Consider the following 20,151-nt stretch of genomic DNA (forward strand, 5'->3'; position numbering starts at 1 on the left):
TGGGCAAGCAGGTTGGCAGGAAGCTAAGTAGGCTTCAGGGGTAACCATGCCTGTGTTTCATCAGAACTTCAGTGAAATTGGACAATTTCCATAAAATGGTTCAACCTGCTATAGTAATATACTCTGGGAAAGAGAAGTTCTTAACAACGGACCCAGAGAGAGGACAGGGGATGGTGACAGGGCTCACTCAGCCCAGGTGCTACTCAGTGGCCAGGTGGGGCATGACAGGTCCTCTTCTCTTCTGGGCTTCCCTGTTTACAGCTGCCCAGATCCTCTGGTGATCTGGCCTTTCTGTGTGTCAGCCCTCCAGCTAGGTCTCGCATTTTATGTCCGCCCCTTTTGGACTTGTAAAGTCAACCAATGGGCATAGCCCTCTGGGTCTACCCCTGGGTTGAGGTTTCAGGGTCTTCTCTCCCGTAGACTCCCCATATAAGGGGTTCCAAAGGCAGAAGTGGATCCCTGAGGAGTTAGAGGAACCTGGCCCCACCCTCTCCACCAGGTTCTAATCCAGGGACCAGGGTAGGTAGCTATGTCTACTGCTCCTCCCTGGATCACTTCCTACCCACCCCTCTTCCAACAAGTAAAGTGAAGACCTCAAATAAGGGGAACTCAAAGTCTCAAATCTTCTACAACTCCCATGCCTCTTTCCTTTGAGTTTAGCCACACTGGAGTCAGGCCTCAGGAGCTCAGAATGTAGGCCTGCTGCCCTGCTCCCCTTCTGACCTCCTCCAAACCAGGCATACTTTGCAGGTGTGGCAGTGTGGGACTACCTGGGCCCAAAGTAGCTGCTTAACCCCTTCCTTACTGTTGCAGGGTTTGTATGCCCTGTCACATAGAATATCAGGGTTGGAAGGGACCTCAGGAGGTCATCTAGTCCAACCCCCTAATCAAAGCAGGACCTAATCCCCAACTAAATCATCCCAGCCAAGGCTTTGTCAAGCCTGACCTTAAAAACCTTTAAGGAAGGAGATTCCACCACCTACCTAGGTAACCCATTCCAGTGCTTCACCACCCTCCTAGTGAAAAAGTTTTTCCTAATATCCAACCTAAACCTCCCCCACTGCAACTTCAGACCATTACTCCTTGTTCTGTCATCTGCTGCCACTGAAAACAGTCTAGATCCATCCTCTTTGGAACCCCCTTTCAGGTAGTTAAAAGCAGCTATCAAATCCCCCCTCATTCTTGTCTTTTGCAGACTAAATAAGCCCAGTTCCCTCCGCCTCTCCTCATAAGTCATGTGCTCCAGCCCCCTAATCATTTTTGTTGCCCTCTGCTGGACTCTTTCTAATTTTTCCACATCCTTCTTGTAGTGTGGGACCCAAAACGGGACACAGTACTCCAGATGAGGCCTCACCAATGCCGAATAGAGGGGAATGATCATGTCCCTTGATCTGCTGGCAGTGATCTTACGTATACAGCCCAAAATGCCATTAGCCTTCTTGGCAACAAGGGCACACTGTTGACTCATATACAGCTTCTTGTCCACTGTAACCCCTAGGTCCTTTTCTGCAGAACTGCTGCCAGCCATTTGGTCCCTAGTCTGTAGCAGTGCATGGGATTCTTCCGTCCTAAGTGCAGGACTCTGCACTTGTCCTTGTTGAACCTCATCAGATTTCTTTTGGCCCAATCCTCTAATTTGTCTAGGTCCCTCTGTATCGTATCCTCTCCCTACCCTCCAGCATATCTACCACTCCTCCCAGTTTAGTGTCATCTGCAAACTTGCTGAGGGTGCAATCCACGTCATCTTCCAGATCTTTAATAAAAATATTGAACAAAACTGGCCCCAAGACCGACCCATGGGGCACTCCACTTGATACCAGCTGCCAACTAGACATGGAGCCATTGATCACTACCCATTGAGCCTGACAATCTAGCCAGTGTTTTGTCCACCTTATAGTCCATTCATCCAGCCCATATGTTAACTTGCTGGTAAGAATACTGTGGGAGACCGTATCAAAAGCTTTGCTAAAGTTGAGAAATAACACGTCTACTGCTTTCCCCTCATCCACAGAGCCAGTTATCTCATCATAGAAGGCAATTAGGTTAGTCAGGCATGACCTTCCCTTGGTGAATCCATGCTGACTGTTCCTGGTTACTTTCATCTCCTCAAAGTGCTTCAAAATTGATTCCTTGAGGACCTGCTCCATGATTTTTTCAGGGACTGAGGTGAGGCTGGATACTTTTCCCCCATCAAAACAGGGCCCAGGGTACTGTCCTCAACAAATGGTTCTCTGCCCTTTGGGGGGGGGGGAGGAATCTGCATTTTGCTGAGCTGCTCCACCTTTGGTGGAGTACCTCAAAGTTGTATGGTTGTAGCACTCTTGAAGGATTGGTGTCTTTCATGGAGCTTGATCAGTCACTTAGAGAAATGTTCCCTTAGATACTATTTTTTTGGAGGCATCCATATCCCACTTCACAGCCAAGCGTCCTTCCAATGACTGAATAAATTTCTTCCTAAGGGAATCTCTTTTGACTTTTATGCAGAGGACTAGGCATTCTTCTCTGTCTGGCTGCTTGGATTCCCACTTCTGAAGCGTCTGCCAGCATGATAAAGGGTTTTGAAAAACCCAGGTAAAGGAGTACCATTCTTAGCAGAGGTGACCATTTTAAGGTTCTAAATGTTGCATCACAGACTTCTGACCAGATAATCTTTTGGGGACAACTGTCCTTGATAAGGTCCATGAGCAGGGGCTGCAATCATGGTGAATTCTAGAACAAATTGCTTATAATACCCTGCCAATCCCAAGAAGCATTGCACCTGCTTCATTGTTGTTTGTATGGGGCAGGGCATGAAGGCTTGTTAGCTATGTGACTAACAGCTAGAATTGGGCTGTCCCTACTGTACAGCCCAGATACATGACCTCTTAGTTCCCCATCTTGCATTTAGCCAGGCTCACCATGAGCCCTACATCTGAGGGCCTGCAGCATGGCTGTGACCTTCATATGGGGTTGCCCCAGTTCTGCCAATAGATGATATTGAGATGCTGCTGTGTACTGTCCATGTGGTCTAAGTACGTGGTCCATAAATTGCTCAAATGTCACTGCTACCCCATGGGGGCTGAATGGTGTAGTGTGGAACTGGTAAAGGCTGAACAGAGTGGTAAAGGCTGTCTTCATTCTCCCTCTTCTCCACCCCCTCTACCCCCCCCCCAGAATATAGGTGTCAAAGGGATCTGCCAATACCCTTTTGACAAATCCAGGGTGATAATATATTTGAATGTTCCTAGGCATTCTAGTAGCTTGTCCATCCTGGGGATTGGGTATACGTCAAATTTTGATATTGCATTAAGCTTTCTAAAGTTAATAAGCATGTCATGCCATCTGGTTTTGTTACCAGCACAATGGCACTCCTCCACTCATGTCTAGTATTGCTTATTATTCCTCCAGGACAGCTTCTCGTATTTTCTGAGAAAAGGGCTGAGGGGTCTCTTGTATCTGTTCTTATTCTGTGGTTCTTTATGGTACGTCAAGTAGATTTGTCCAGGTAGAGCTGAAAATACAGAGGATAAAGACTCAACCAAACAATATATCAGGGCTTTTTGCTCAGTCTGGAGATCTTCTCAGTCTGTATGATCTCTGAACTCTGGGTGACTGGGGATCTAGTTCAGGGTCAGGAGGATAAGGTGGTGGTAGTTGTCCTGCTCTGACTTTGCAAGTCTTTAAAAGGTTAACATGCAAAAGAGAGACCCGACTATATCTCCTCTCCTGGCTGTCAGATTTCAGAGTCCACTGGTCCAACTTGTCTTACTACCACAAATGGTCCTTAGCATCTGGCCAGCAACTTAGATTCCAGAGTTGGTAGGGATAACATCACTTGGTCACCATGCCTAAAGACACACAGATGGGTCCCTTGGTTGTATGGACCTCATCAAGCTCTCTTTTGAGAGATTGCCTAAAGACTTAAGCCTCTCATGCAATCTGAAGAACATACTGGACCATGTTTGTGGCCTGTGGCCTCTGTTTCTCCCCAATTTCTAGGGGAAGCTTAGGATGCCATAAGGCTGTCTCCCGTATAGTAGCTCAAACTGTGAGAATCAAGTGAAAGCTTGTGGGATTTCTCCTGTGACACATAATAGTGAGGGAAGTAGTTGGTCAATGGTGAGGATCTGACATCCCAAATTTTTTTACCATCTTTCAGCATTTTGGCAAACCATTCCACTAAGCCATCTGTCTGGAGGTAACAAACTGATTAAGTTTGTTTTGACCTTTAGCAGGTCACAGGTCAGTATCTGGGTGAATTGTTCTACTAAGACTGGCTCTGCCACCTTTCTTGGGCTGTAGCCAGCGCCAACAGTGGTCCCTTCGCTTCCGGGCTACCACCTGGGGCAGGGCCCCCTGTGGATACATTTCTTTGCAAAAGCAATGCTGATATTTGGATGTTACATACAAAACCTAATACAAAATAGTCCTGTGTGGCCACAGGGTTGAGTCCCCTGTAGGCAGCCTGAGGTGGCCCCATAAAATATGGAGCCAGCGAAATGGCCCAGTGTGTGGGAGGCTGCTGTGCAGCTGTCACCACTTGTTCAAATGTAGCTAGAAAAGCCTCAGTCATCCTCTGGTCTCATCTTTGAGTTTCACTGGGATCGTGGGGAGTGAAGATGAGCTCGGTGTTCCTGTGAGGGAATTAGTCATCAGGGGCCACAACAATGTGAGCATCCGATGTCCGTTGGACAAGGCACGGCTGTTGCTCTTGTTGCTGTGCAGCCAGTTTTCTGACAAGCTGCTGCTGTTGTAACTGGAGGGCTGCTTGTTGCTGCTGTTAGGCAGCCATCTGTTGCAACACCTGGTATTGTCATTTGTGTGGTTGCATAGCCTGCTGCGGCTGGTTATGTCAGCCATTTGAACAGTTTCTCTACATCCATCTGTCCGGTAGCCCCACCTGGCATAGTCTGCCCAAATGCTTTTAGCAGATTTGGATGAGTTGCCTGCATTCTCCACCAACTGTGAAGGGGCTCACTTGCCACAGATGCCCCCCAGTGGTCTGGTGGGGTGGAGCAGATCCTCTTCACTCCTGGTGCCCCTGTGGACAGCTGCTCTGATACCACAGTGATCTGGCCTTTCTGAGAGTCCATCCTCCAGCCAGGTCATGCCTTTCAGGGGTAGCTGAACAAGGGGGTAGCTCTCTGGGTTAGGTAAGGGTCTCCCCCGAGTTGAGGTCTTGTCTTGTCCTTCAGGGCCAATCCCCTGTACCTGTCAGGTTGCCATTCATTTCCTGTAGCTAAAAATACCATTACTCACTCTAATTCACAAAGGTCTCATTAGCCTGTAATAAATTCAAATCAATGCAAGAGCAAAACTGGTGCTGATCTGGGCCCTTAAAAATACCTTCTCATACTGCAGTGGAAAAAAAAAACAAAAAAACCTAGGAGAAGCAGAGCAAGGACAACCTGTTCTCAGCTGCCAGTAATGTTGCCAATCCTCCAGGATTGTCCTGGAGTCTCCAGGAATTTAATCTTTAATTAAAGATCATTATGTGATTGAAACCTCCAGGAATATGTCCAACCAAAATCGGCAATCCTAGCTGTGAGTAAATTAAACATTATAGTCTGGTTTTAGTTGCCATACAACAAAGGTTTTCTTAAATCTACTATTCTTCCCCTGAGACGAGTTTCTAGATCATGGGTGTAGGGAAGAGGGGGCGCATTTATGCTCTCAGTAGAGTGCTGGTGCTGGAAGTCTCTTGTTCACAGGATTGCCTTGCTTCTTGTGTAGCTATCTTCTTCCTCCACCATTCTGGCTGCTAAACCTTAACATGGAGGGACTGCCTCAGCATGAGTGACTCCTTCTCCATGCTCATTCATGTCTTGGGGTCTCAACTGTTAGCAAGGCTCCCAAGTGGGAGAATTGTTTGGTGGAGTGGACACCTGAGACACTGAGAGGACAGAGTCCAATAAATCCTTCTAAACTGCTTTCCAAACCACTGCCCATTTGGGCCAGACTCATCCCAGTGCCATCGAGATGAAAAGCTCTCTGTCCAGGAGGGATGCCCTAGCCCATCTAGTCTCCTTGTGAAGAGAGATGTTTAGGAAATGAATAGGCAGTCATCTTGCAACCTGATTGGGTTTCTTCTTCTTTTGTGGAAACTCCACTGACAATGCTACTGCAGTCATTGTTCTAAAAATGTAGGGTAGCTATAATTTTGTACTGCTCAGAAGAGCTACACTCAAGGCTAAGAAAAGTATGTAAACAGGACCCCAAGAGCCTTCTATAACTCGCCTCAAAACCTATGCAAGACTACTTGGGTGCAGGAGGGGAATAGGATCACCAATTGGTTCTCATTTAGATTTGGCAGAAATAGTCATATCCTCTCCTTTTGTTACCATTTCTAGAAGCTGGAGGACTTCATTAGAGACGTGATCTAGACACCTCAAAGTATTTGCATAACTACAAGATTAATATCTTGCCTTAGCATCTCTGCTTTTGTTCAGATTTTTATCCTATGCCTCACTGACTGTTAGCAAAATAAATAGTTTCTCTGGAGACAAGGTGGCCGGGAAGCATGAGCACAGAGTTAGGAATCAGGAAGTCACAAATTCTAAACCTGGATCAGCTAGTGTGTGGCCTTTCAAATAAAAGTCTAACACGTAGGAGTGCTAGTAAGAGGCCAATCTTTATGGCAGTGGCAGATTTAGAGTTAGTGGGGCCCTGTGTGCAGGTTCATTTCTTCCCCACTCCCCCCCCCCCGACCCAGCCAAGAAACAGAACGTTTTCTCATCTCCCCTCAGTTTTTCATTTTTTTTCTTCCTTCTCCTCCTCCTCCTCTATTATAAATAATAGGAAGTAAATGAAAATAAAGTGAGGTACCTTGATTGTTGCAGGGGGTCAGACTCTGGGAGGGAGTTTGGGTGCAGGCTCTGGGCTGGCACAGAGGGTTGGGGTGCGGGAGCGGTTAGGGGGACGGCACTTACCTTGAACAGCGCAGCCCCCAAAGCAACCAGCACACCCCTCTGGCAGCGCCTCCTAGGCGGGGAGGGAACCAGGTGGTCTCTCTGTGCCACTGCCCACCGGCGCCACCCCCACAGCTTCCATTGGCCGCAGTTCCCAACCAATGGGAGTTGCGGAGTTGGCACTCGGGGTGGGAGCAATGCACGGAGACACCCCCAGGGGCCGCATGGACATGCCGGCTGCTTCTGTGAGTGGTGTGACACGGAGGGAGGGAGGCAGTGCGGGCAGGGAGCCACCTTAGCCCTGCTGCACTGCTGCTGGCATGTCTCTGCGCGCCACTGGGGGGGTGGGGGAGCGGGTCTCCATGCGCTGCCTGGGGCGGGGCAGCATGTGGACCCGCCTCCTCCCGCTAGAGGCATGCAGAGACATGCCAACAGCCAGCCGCTTCCAGGAGCAGCATGGGGCCACCGGCCATGGAATGCAGGCTGCCTGCCTGAGCCCGGCTGTGCTGCCGGCCGGGACTCAGGGGCAGGTTGTCAGATGAGGTGTGTCCTGCATTTTGGGGGGCCCCCTGTTGTTGTGGGCCTTGTACCACCTCACTGTTTCATGGTAAATCCACCCCTGGTTTATAGTGTGGCTCCAGTCAGTTGATTAGGGTTAGGGTTACACATGATCATGCCACATCTCTGCAGGAAAGGAGTCAGTGGCTGCTATTATAACCTTGGGCGAGTCACTTCATCTCTCTGCACCTGTGCTCCCATCTGTCAAATGCTGATCGTGGTCTACCTTTCAGGCTTTCTGTGAGGATTGTGAATTAGTATAATTGCTGGGTCATGCTTGGCACATGGAAAGCAATGTGTAAAATCCTTATGAGCAATTTTGAAATATGGTTGCCTTTAACTCCCAGCACAGGAGGAGGATGAGTCATTCACAACACCTGTCCAGCCACTTTAGCAGTGCTAGCCAGATCTTGTGGCTTTCAATTTTCAAGTCTAACTTTGCCTTTGTTAACTTAAACAAACAACAAAACCACAAAAAACCCTGGAGTGTTGGAAGCATTTGCTTTTGTGTGGGCTAGTGGGGAAATTTGCATAGACTTTGCAACTAATATATATGTATTATGAGAGCAAATGTAGGGAGCACAAAGTTTGCGATTAAATATCTATAGCTTCATTATTATGTTCCCTTTGGTCTAAACAATGGTACCTGATACTGTAGAACTTCTTACTCAGAATATTAACATTGCTCATTTAATAATACTTTGAATAGGCAGTGTATTCTGTGATATTGTACTCTTTGCTTATCCACATCCACAAGGTATATGGACAAAGAATGATGAGCCTGGGGTGAACTGAGATGGCTTCTTCCCCCTCTAGTTCCCCATTGTGGAAAAACTGTAGACACTTGGTATTGTTTCATCAAAGAAGAGCTCTGCATGTTCACCTGTTGGCAATGTGATGGGAGAATGTAACCTACCATTAGGAAAGGGGTCTGTCCGCATGCCTATAGTTCATTGCACTCCAATGGGCAGACACACCCCTTGAGACTGATGGTTTCCTTTGTGAATCATGTGGACGCTTTCCACACCCAACACTTGTGCTTTGAACAATTACGGGAAAGAACACGACTGATAGTCTTTATATTTTTTGAGGACAGAGTCCTTGAAAAGTGTCATTTAAGTTAACAAAGCAAATCCTGGTCAGGCTCCTTCCATTGTCAAACCAGTGTACCCCCTCAAGTCAGAAGGCCTGATCGAAAGCTAGGTTTTGTTGGGTCCTGACAATAAGACCACCAAGTTGGGAAGGTGGGTAGATACTGCATGCAGTGACGGATGCTCTAGGGAGAAAGTCAGATTTCTCTGGCTCCTTGAGTAGTTACAGAGCCCGTACGTCCAGCCCCTTCCAGGCACTTCTCTAGGGAACTCTGCTCAACTGCCCAAGCATTTTGCAGGTCGGCATTTTCTTTTTAAATCAGACCTTCGCTGTGACAGTACCAGTTTCTCTGACGGCGTCTTCAATCTTTTAATGCTCTGGCGGCGCTTTCCTTCGTAACAAGCGTTGTCCTTTTTGGAATAATGGGAGGCTTCTGAAAGTGTCAGAAGGCAACATTAGCTCTGCTTTGATCAGTGGAGTTCTGGTTTTGCTGTGGATTAAGGTTTTTTGTTTTTGGGGTTTTTTTTCTTTTTCTTTCTCCTGAAAGCTAGTAATGATTATGAAGGAATCCTACTAAATCTTTTGCTTTTCCAGTGATCCTTAATTTTTTTTAAACTTAAAAATAAAGGAACAAGAAATATGTTGACACTGGATTCTGCAACCCTCATTTGCAAATGATAGTGTGTGTTTTTCTTTTTAATCTGTTAGACAAGGAAAAGAACAGAGAATAGCTTGCAAACACTGACCTGCCTGTCCTAGAGTAAACCCTGCCCTCTACTGTTAAAATGAAGAATGACTCCTATTATGAAAGGTTTCAGAGTAACAGCCGTGTTAGTCTGTATTCGCAAAAAGAAAAGAGTACTTGTGGCACCTTAGAGACTAACCAATTTATCTGAGCATAAGCTTTCGTGAGCTGCATCCGATGAAGTGAGCTGTAGCTCCCGAAAGCTTATGCTCAAATAAATTGGTTAGTCTCTAAGGTGCCACAAGTACTCCTTTTCTTTTTCCTATTATGAAGGCTTTTACATTCTGACTTTGTGGGAGTCAGTTTGAAAACGATGACTGGGAAAGTTCATTACTATACTATAGTTTTACTGTAGTACTGGAATGTTGGGTTGTATGGATCTGAGCTTCTGTGCAGAGGGTCAATCAGTAGTTATGTGACTGCTGCATGAGATCCCACAACCATCCTCCTAAGAGAGCTGTACAGCTCGCAGTCCATAATGAAGTGTTCGTCAAGAGGGGAATCAAATCCTTTAATAAATGGACAAGCCACCTGAAAGCTGTTGAGCTTTCCGGAATAGAAATGAGGCATTTTGACTTGTGCTCACACCAACAAACTACAAAGAAGAGTACAGGGCTTGTGTAAACAAAAAAATATAAGCACTTGCTAGGATCTCAAGATGTTCAAAGCACTTTGCTGGGAACTGACTGCCTTATTGCTGCAAATATGTCTGCTACTGTGCAAAGTATTCATACTGCAGGCAGACCTGTACCTTAACCTGATTTTAGTGGCCAAAAAGATGAATAGCTGTTGCCCAATATCTTAATATTAGGTGCTGTCATAGGCTTTTGCAATGCTTGTCTAAAGACTAATATTAAACCCTAAATTCTTACTATTTCTCTACAGCTGTAGCATTTGTTACACAAAGACACACAGTTGCTGGAAAGTTAACTATGTGCCCAAAGGGCTTGATCCTGTTTGGTATGGAGGGTGAACCTTGTCAGTCCCGTTATCTGAAGAAGCTCGCTTGCATAAGCGCTGACCTATTTGGCCTTTATGCTAATTATCAGAGCTACTGGAGAAAAATGAGAAGAGTTGATTGCATATTCATCTCATTCATTTTGTTCGGTTTGGAAAAGTCCAGTGAGGACTCAGAGTGTAGTGTGTAGACAGCAAGTGTAAGGGTATGTAATAGTTTACTAATGGCAGCAGGTTCAGCTTCTGTCACACTTCAGTGTTCGACCTCTCAGCAGCATTCTCCATGCTAGGTCATGGTAGTCACTGAATCCATTTCAGTCAGGTGTTATGGAAGGTTGATTTTTTTTTTTTTATATAACCGTGATTAGCATGCCATTCGCTGACCATCTCATCAAGCCAATAAACGCTTGTCAGATTGTGCTTCCTTTGCTTACTATGGCCCTTGGGGCCACTTTTGTTTGCTATTTATATGAGCCTGCTTAGTTAGTTATAAGGAAATGCAATCTGCCCTTCTATCAAATTTTATAGTTTACTGTTCCACCTGAATCCTACTGCAGTTTCTACTCTGCCCACTGGTTTATGGAGCATTTGGCAATGGATGCGTGACTACTTTATGTAGCTGAATTGAAACACAACAGAAATCCAGTTTATTGGCCATAAGTAGTTGCTAAGTGATGCTTCCACCCTGATAATTCTGTTCAATAACGTCCTAATCTGTAAGTACAGTTTACATAGTTTGTGTCAAACCACCCACAGCCTGGTTGTGTATATTAGGTCCACTATTAATGCTTCTCTTTGTCACTTATAAAACTGTGCCAGCAAAACAGACTTCAGATAAATACTCTGGTTATCTTAATATCACGTTACCAGTTTTATCTTTAGGAGCCCCACTGACACTGTATTTAGGATGCAGATTAAAATGTAAGCAGCTTACATTTTTATGGGCATTCACCTGGCTGAGCATCTTACTCTTGTTTTCACATCTTTGCTTAGTTTGCTGCTTAAATTACATAGACTCCAACCAGATCTCTTTTGCTGTTGGTCTTTTAGCTGAGATGACCCCAGCCATCCCCTTTGGAGGGGAGTGGCAGGTAAAGTCAATATTAGTACTGGCAGTGTTTAAATTTAAACTCCTGCAAGTATGTCCCTAAGGTTTTGCCAGGATGAAGCCATGTACAGTGAAGGGTTCCGGTCCACACCTCCATAAATCTTCAGACTAGAGCCCCAACTCGCTGGTATTTACTTGTAAGGCCTTGCCCCTGGGAGGAGCCTGTGCTCCTGATACACACTTTCAGTCTGTTCTGTCTGTGGCTTGCCTCTGCCTTTTTACAGCCTTCTATTGCTTTCTCACTCAAAGGGATATATATATTGACTATAACAGGGTTCAAAAAAGAACTAGATAAGTTCATGGAGGATAGGTCCATCAATGGCCATTAGCCAGTATGGACAGGGCTGGTGGCCCTAGCTTCTGTTTGCCAGAAGCTGGGAATGGGCGACGGGATGGATCACTTGAAGATTACCTGTTCTGTTCATTCCCTCTGGGGCACTTGGCATTGGCCACTGTCAGAAGACAGGATACGGGCTAGATGGACCTTTGGTCTGACCCAATATGGCCATTCTTATGATAGCATTATACCCCTAGAGCTGTACATAGAGGTGACCTGCCTGCTGGTCTCCACAGTGTTCATGCAGAAGGGGAATGTGGTCCGTTGTCTTTACGCTGCCATTCCCCTCCTCTTGGGGAACCCAGGGAGCGTGCTCTTGTAGGGCTGCATGCTGGGAAAGGGGTAGAGACTAACTGGGATGGAGGCAGGGGCATGCAGTGCAGGAGTAGGGCTGGCCAGGAGTGTAGCAGAGACTGCACATCTTCCCCCTCAGTTCAAAAGCAGATTACCTGTGAAAATGAATGGCCTGAAACTGGCTATGTTCTCTCAAGTGATTACCCCCCCATACATACAGCTTTCGGTCCCAGGGACAGTCCTGGCCATGGGCAGCAATGGAGCTGTGCTGCCAGGCATAGGTGCTGACTTTTTTATTTTTCCTGGTGGGTACTTTACCCTGGCTCTGCCCTCAGGCCCTGCTCCAGACCCGCCCCCCTGCCCTTTGCTTGCTCCTCTCCACCCCCTCCCCCAACACACGCTCAACCGGTGCTGGCTCTCCCCCCCCCCCCCCCGCAGTGCCTTCTGACAGCCAACAAACAGCTGAGCAGCAGCTAGCCAGCTCCATGGCCCCACCAAACAACTGTGGCTGATGGGTGCTTGAGCCCCAGAGCGCGCCCCCCCCCGGTGTTAGTGACTCTGCTGCCAAGAACAAGGACTTGCAACAGGGGCACAGGTCTCAGTGTAGCTGGCCTTGTTTCTTCAAAAGGTCCTCTAACTCCTCCCTGTGATAAGCTGGCATCAGGGATCTCTACAAGGGAATCTTTAAGGATGTTTCCTCTCAGGACCCTGTGCCTGTTGGTCATTCCATGTATGGGGATGATCCTCTATTCTGGTTAATCAGCAACTGGATACGGGGGTGTGAAGGATGCTATATAAATACACCTTTGTATTGTTCTACTGATGGATTTGCGCTACATGAACATGGCAGCTCAAGGGACTTTTGGCTCAGAACTTAGCTTTCGGGCACGTTCGGTTAGTGACGTATCTTGGTTGGGCTAATCCAGCTGTGTAGTACCATTTCACCAGCCTGTGTGTCCAGCTCTCTACTACTGATTTCACTCTTCTCAGGGTGCAGAGTTCATGGCAAATACTTTCCAGAGACCCTTTCTTCTCTGTATGCTGCAGTTCGTATTTTGCCATCATCATCCTGTTGTCAGCAGAGGGAGCAAACTTCAGAATGGCAGTTGCCCTACTTTCTCAACTCTCTCCACGCATGCTGGAAATAAACGGATATATAAATAAATATCTGGTACGCTGACTAAAAGGAGTCAGGAGCGATTAACTGAGTCCTAAACCATAACACTTCCTTTAGGTTTGTCACATGACTTCAACATTGAAGGATCTTCTTATGCCCAAGGAAACTGTGGGCCAGTTCAGTCTACAAACAGAAACCCTGGAGCTGGAGTTGGCTAATGTTTAAAAGGGAGGGTGTGGGGGTGTATATGGAGTGGGGAGTTTGTATAGTCCATGGAAAGATAAGGAATTTTACATCCTCCAAAATAGAGCAGACCATATTTACCCTATCAGGGAAATCTTCTAAAAAAGATTATAGAAGTGAATTAAAACAGTTTTTTGTACGTGTATGTTTTAAGAGCCCTCCTGTCTTTTGTGCAATCCACTGTCTTGGAGACTTTCAGAAAAACATGGCACGCTCCCTGATCAGGGAGAATACCCAACCTACAGCGATAAAGCAGTTTGAAAAGAGTCACATAAACTTGCCCAAAGCTAACGGGGCAGATTCTCAGCAGAAATAAGTCAATGGTTCTGGCGGCTTATATCAGCCCAAGATGTCTTGTGTACCTCTGCCATAATGACAAAAAGTTACAAGTCTGTTTGGTGGCTTGAAGAAAACACTTGACTCCACAGAAGAAATGTTGGTTTAGCTTACAGTATGTCTACACTGCAATCATGGGTCTGATTACAGCTCATGCAGACTGCTCAGGTACTGAAGCAATGATGCCATGGCAGCCTGGACTTCAGCATGAGCTAGCTGCGCAAATAATTACGAAGGGTTCCAGGCAGGCTTTCACAGGCTCTGCAGAAGTCTGCACTGCCACAAGCTTTTCTAGCTCAGATATGTCTACACAAGTTGCAATCTCACATCCCGATTGTAGTGTAGACGTACTCTGTCATGCAGAGATAGGTGCTGATTAAATTCTAATGACCACCTGCTCCCCACGCACAAGCTTTTTGCAAATAGAGACAGCAAAGTCCAGGGAATAGGAATCTGGACTTTGAGTTGGGGGATCCGGGTTCTATATCCAGTTTTGTCACTGACACTTTCTTTGCTTCTGAACAAGTAGTTTAATCTTCCTGTACCTCCATTTCCCTGTTCCCATGAGTGATAGCTCCCTAATGTTTTACAAAAGGAGAGGGAATAAGTATATTAACTGACCTACTGAAACCAATAGCTGAATCATATGGGGAACACTTTGAATTAAGGATTTATTTGCAAAAATGTTCTCTTTTTGGTCCAATATCACATTTTTCTAAATTGCAGTCATGTAATAACTTACACGTAGGGGATAGGAATTTCAAAAGGCCAATTTTTTGAAAGAGACTTAGGCGGTCTCAGGTTAAGTCTTGTTGAAAGACAATGAAAATTTTACCCGTAGACTCGATCAATGCTATCTAGCTGTAGTAATTTTCTTTCTGGGTACTAAAATATAAAATACCTTGTAAGGTTGTTATTGCAAATGCATCATGTCTCACAAGTTATTAAAGAAGGTAGCATTATTTATTCATATTTTTATTGCTTTAATATCTGAGACATCATAGCTGTATCTATTAATTAAACATTTATGTACAGGAACTCGTATGTGATGTGTTAAGAGTATTTCATTCTCTTGCTTGCCAATCCAATAAAGGCAGAAATCAATTTAATATAAAAGGCACTTTAATGGGTGAGTGCAGGGAGGATGTGCAGATTTAAAGTTCTGGAGTAGGGTGGGTATGGAGTTCACTTATACTGTGATTCTTAAGTTGTGTATATTGGTTAACCTAAAAAGTCCAGAATGCTGGAGCCTTCATGCAAATGAGTTAATGCCCAGATCTGCATATTTGATAGATATGCATTTCTCATTTACATAAACATCAGTAAGTGTCCTGAATGTCCAGCTCCTGGTGTCTTACCATGAAACTTATTCCAATTCCTTTTCTGTTTCCTATAAATGAGAGAAGCACTTAATCACAAGGGCAGGTCTCACCTCCTCTGCCCCTGTGTCAGAGCAGGAGAGAATTAACTAGCATGTATGTAAGTTAATGATTATCCAGGAAACGGTATTAATCCACACAGTAACTGGCTGGCTGCATAACATACGACTCCAGAAAGGAAACCCCCTGATGACAAGCTGCATTGTAACTTCCCCCTTCTCTGCTTCTACAGAACCTAAAATGCACAGCTAGGGCCAAATCTGAAGATCATTGGTTCCATTGGCCTTTGGATCAGGCCCTTTTAGGTGGTAGGATGGGTGGCTGGCAGTAATGTGGAAGGGAATCATCTGGCATAACCATCCTTTCCTCTGGGTTGCCTCCCTTCAGCCCAGCGTGAGGTTATTGAGCACATGCTTAGGATCCTCAGTTCTTTGCAAAGGCATCCTTAAATACTTGTCCGAAGATGTGGTTCGGCTCTGAAAAGCTACTTTTAAAATGGCCCCATTGTCTCAGTGATTTCCAGATCAAATCTTCTCTGTTCACAAGCAAAGAGATGCTTGGGTTTTTGTTTTTCTTCCCCCTCCCCCCCCCCCCCCCCCCGGGCTGAAATGCCTGCAAACTCAACCTAGGAGGATAAAGTCGAGCCGGATTCGATACTTTCTCATGCATTGCTGCCAATACTAAAGGTTCCCTTTGCCATGTTATGCGTCTGTGGGTTTGCACATTTCACTCAGGCCTTGTCTACGCTAATGTAAGTTACGTTAGTTAGGTTACGTAAATTACATAACTTACTTATGACAGGAGACGTTCTCCCATCGAGGTAGATTCCGCCTCTCTCTGAGGTGGAGTACTGAAATCAACAGGAGAGTGCTCTCCCATCGACTTATGTCTTCACCAGACCCGCTAAATCAATGCTGCTGCATTGATCACAGCAGCATCGATTTTAGCGCTGTAGTAAAGACTAGCCCTCAATTAACAATGCACATGGTGATACGCAAGAAGGAATAGAATCCTAGCTCCCACACCCAGGCTAGGAGGGGAAAAACTCTACAGTATGGTCAGTAAAGTCAGCAGATCTGCCTCTTTATGCAGCCAGGGAGCAGATCTGTCAAGGGAGAAAGCCACAGTTATTTTTCAGAGCAGAACTGCTCCTCAGACATTTCCTACAGGAACCTTTGGAATGTTTCCTTTGCTTTTCTGCCTGTTTTTTTCTTAACTGTGTGAAGACAAAGCACTTTAAATTAAAGCACTTTAATTTAAAGCAGCAGCTGTCCACATCTGATTCCAGTTACATGTTTAGGAGTGTGCACATCATCCATTAAATGTCATTACTGTCAGAAGGGATGACAGAGTTCTCCAATATCTTGGGGAGACTAATCATTTTTATGCAGAATATATTTTAGATCCATTATTATTAACACATTTTTTCACGTTAAAGTCAATACTAGGTTTGAAAAAAAAAATCCCAACAGACTTCTTGGACGAAGAAAATGATTTAAGTCTTTATAAGCTTCCGAGAATGAAAAAATGGGGTCTCTGTTATTTCCAGAATGTCAGAGTGTCAAAATGATGTCCCCTGTGTACAGAATTCTAGTTTGTTAGGTACGTTATTACGAAAAGTTTTGGGGGCTTTGCTCCAGAGTATCAATTACTGACTGTTTCTAGAGTACTAGATGTACAGTACTGGCTTGTATGGATCAGTGATCTCATCCACTACAATAAATTTCTGATTCCTATCAGATCTACTGTGAAGGACCAAATTCTGGCCAACGCTAGGAAGTTAGGTAACCCACATCCCAAATGGAAATATATATGCAGCAAACCTGTGTTGGTATGTGCCCCTATTTTGCCTGAGTCTGGGCCTGAGCATGGTCTCCTCCTACATTCTCTTTTTGCTAAGAAAAGAAGATAATGCATGAAGAGCTCTGATGCCTAAGAGCATGCTCTGGTCAGCTGCAGAAGTGGGTGTATATGTACCCTGGAGGCCTTCTTCATTTCCCTCTTGCCACTTGCAGTTACACCTTTCCATGCTGAAAATTGAAGGGGGCCTGACGAGTGCTGTCTTTTTACACCTTCTGGAGGAGGCACAGTTAGGCAACCAACTTCCCCCATGTGTCTCTGCTGCAACCTGAAGGTTTGCAGGCATGCATGAATGAGCATCATCAGCAGAATTTAGCCCAAAGGCTGAAACCTTCCTGTGCTATATGCATGTTCTAGCACTTTTCTCACTCTGTGTTATTTGCTATGGAAAGGTATTTGCCAAAAAATGCTGAATTAACCTCTTTGCCTTTAAAAGGTTACCTTTAAACATTACTGTTTCTGCTCTTGAGGCCTGAATGGTCCCAGGGTGGCAATGGATAGACTCCATCAGTGTCACTAGGCTTTGAATCAGACCTTCACTGCACTGATATCTCTCAGATTGGCACCTAGATAAATGCATGTAAAGATGTTTTAGTAGAGGAAAAGGGTTACTGGTGTGTACATGGTGCTGGTACAGTGTTTTACTGGCCTGAACTTGGCTCATGAATCAACAGTGGGTTAATGAATTTACCCTAAACAAGTGCCAATAAAATCTTCTTACCACTCTTCACCATCATGTATTTTGTGTATGCCAAACTATAGAGAGGTGTTGTTATAGATGTAGCATTGTAAAAATTATTGGTATTGGTTTTGTATCCCTCTATCTTTAAAATATAAGGTCAAGTTGCCTCAATCACCATGTGTGGGTCATTGAATGATAAATCATTTCTAATTTTGACTGCATTCCATCATTGTATAAAAGAGCTCACAAATACCATGACTAGGTGCAAATAATTTAGAAAGTAGAGATACCCAGAGAGCCAGTGAGATAAGGCAAGATTTTTATAGCCATAACAGGCCATGAGATATTAGATCTTAATGCTGTCATTGGACTGGAATCTGTCAGCCCTGGGGCTTGAACCATTGTAATTGAGAGTGAGGGCAAAGAAGTAAATATTTTTGTGACATGGGTTACCTAGGGAGGTGGTAGAACCTCCTTCCTTAGAGGTTTTTAAGGTCAGGCTTGACACAGCCCTGGCTGGGATGATTTAGTTGGGGATTGGTCCTGCTTTGAGCAGGGGATTGGACTAGATGACCTCCTGAGGTCCCTTCCAACCCTGATATTCTGTGCTCACTGTCCCCCCCCTTCCCCCCTTTTTACCAAAGCATTTCGGAGATTAAAAGGTGTCTCAGCAGAGATGGGTTAGTGAGCAGAGTGCAGGTGAGATGGTCAAAGGTACATGATAAATGCATTTGATCACGTGTCTGTGCAATTGATCACATGGTGGAACAATATATCATGTGGTTGCAGAAAGAAAGGAATTAATAGCATGAGCATCACCACATATGTGATAAAAATAAACTATAGCCTACAGTCTTCAGAGAGTTAGATGATTGCCTGTTGCCTATGCTGCAATTAACACTGAAAAGGGTTATGCTTTATTAAAGTAACAGTTCTTAAAATTTTAATTTGCCTTTTTAACTATGCACTAGCCATTTAGAACTCCCTTATAGATGCTTGCTGTGTATGTTGGTTGTTAGCGATTCCTCTCGTGCTCTCTGATCAGTCTGTCTCTCTGCATTTCATGTCCATTTCTTCACTTTACCTTGCAGAAGAAAGGTGTTGCTTCTCTATTGTCCAAAAAAAATTAAATGTTTCTATTTCTTCTCATTTTTCAGATAATGAACCCAAATTTCATCCAAGAAGGTGAGTGAAAGACAGCTGTGCACTGCAATGTTTTCCTGCCATGCCAGCAACCTGGATCAACCCACATAAAACAGAACTTCACAGGGTTTGATCATAGTGACTCACATTAGGGCAGGTCCCACATGGGCACACTGCCTGAGTAATCTTGGCTAGATTCCAGGGTAATCAGCATGAGGAGGATTCCTTCTGGTCCTAGTACGTCCTGTCAACAACCAAAGGATCCATGCAGTGCTGAAATCGCCAGACCCGCACTTCCCCCAAATGCCCTTTTCAAAACAAGAGTGTCAGACTTCCTGTGAAATACACAGTGCCTGAGCGTTAGCATCTTAAGGGTGGTGGTACAGCCCTGCCAAAGAGGCAGGGTGGAGCTGTGTTGACCCAGGAAGAGCATCAGGAGATTGTGCTTCAGGCCAGTGCAGTCTTTCCCGTGGCTGCTCAGTGTGAACAGGAAGGAGCAGGAGCTCACTCTGCGCCATTTATTATGCTGGTATGGCATGCCATTGTAACCCAGACACCTCCTGGATGTGGTGTTCTGTCCCATCTAGTGGCACCAAGACCACTTGGAGAGAGAAAATGAATCTGCTCTACAACCTTAGCCAACAGCCAGGTGGCTTTTAGCTCATGCAGTAGAGGCTCATGCACTAAGCTCCAGAGGTCCCCGGTTCGATCCCACACGCCGATGACTGGGGTCTGTAGGTGTTGCGCCATCTTCCCCAGTGTGCCAGTGTTATTCGTCAGGCTGCAGGGACACAGCCCGCTTCCTTCTCACCCATTCACCTGCTTCCCAGGTGGAGAAAAGAAGCCAGCAGTCTCTGCGCTTTCCCGAGCAAAGGGACTGCTACTGTGGGAGGCCCTTGCATGTTGGGCTTTTTGCAGGGCTCCCACCCCTGCCAGGCCATGCAAGAGCCATCACAGTCTGGCTCTTAGTGAAGTCGCAGTTTCAGCAATTTCCCTTCCAGCCTCCTGTATCCTCAGCACTTGGTACCAAGGTTTTAAAGGCATCATTCAGGCACATGATCCTATATAAAACCCCACTGTGATGGGTAGGATTAAATGCTTGTATTCAAATATCGGGTCTGGGTGGGGGCACATTTCTTCTGCTTGGCTAAAAGGATTTGTGTGTGTGGGTTTTGTTTTTTTTTTCCTCCAGTGGCTCCAGAGTTTCTCGTGCCATTAGTGGATATCACCTGTTTGCTTGGTGACACGGTGATGCTGCAGTGCAAAGTCTGTGGACGGCCAAAGCCCAACATAACCTGGAAGGGACCGGATCAAAATATTCTCGACAATGAGAACAGCACAGCCACTTATACAGTTTCATCCTGGTAAGTTCATGTATTGGACTCCCGAAGTATTCAGGCTTGTTAGTAGTTT

General features: G+C 45.5%; 1 protein-coding gene across 9 annotated transcripts in view; it reads left to right on the plus strand.

The window, feature by feature from the left end:
* KALRN (kalirin RhoGEF kinase) overlaps positions 1-20,151 on the plus strand; it is a 780,132-nt gene that overhangs the window by 734,376 nt on the left and 25,605 nt on the right. For 8 of the 9 annotated variants that reach the window (XM_073305138.1, XM_073305143.1, XM_073305140.1 and 5 more), the window contains 2 exons: positions 18,753-18,780; positions 19,931-20,102. In XM_073305138.1, the coding sequence (XP_073161239.1) occupies positions 18,753-18,780; positions 19,931-20,102 (200 nt within the window). Of the gene's footprint in view, positions 1-18,752; positions 18,781-19,930; positions 20,103-20,151 lie in introns of those variants that run through there. The other variant, XM_073305144.1, reaches the window with a different exon arrangement.

The sequence above is a fragment of the Lepidochelys kempii genome, chromosome 11 (genome assembly GCF_965140265.1).
Source record: "Lepidochelys kempii isolate rLepKem1 chromosome 11, rLepKem1.hap2, whole genome shotgun sequence".
NCBI lineage: Eukaryota > Metazoa > Chordata > Testudines > Cheloniidae > Lepidochelys > Lepidochelys kempii.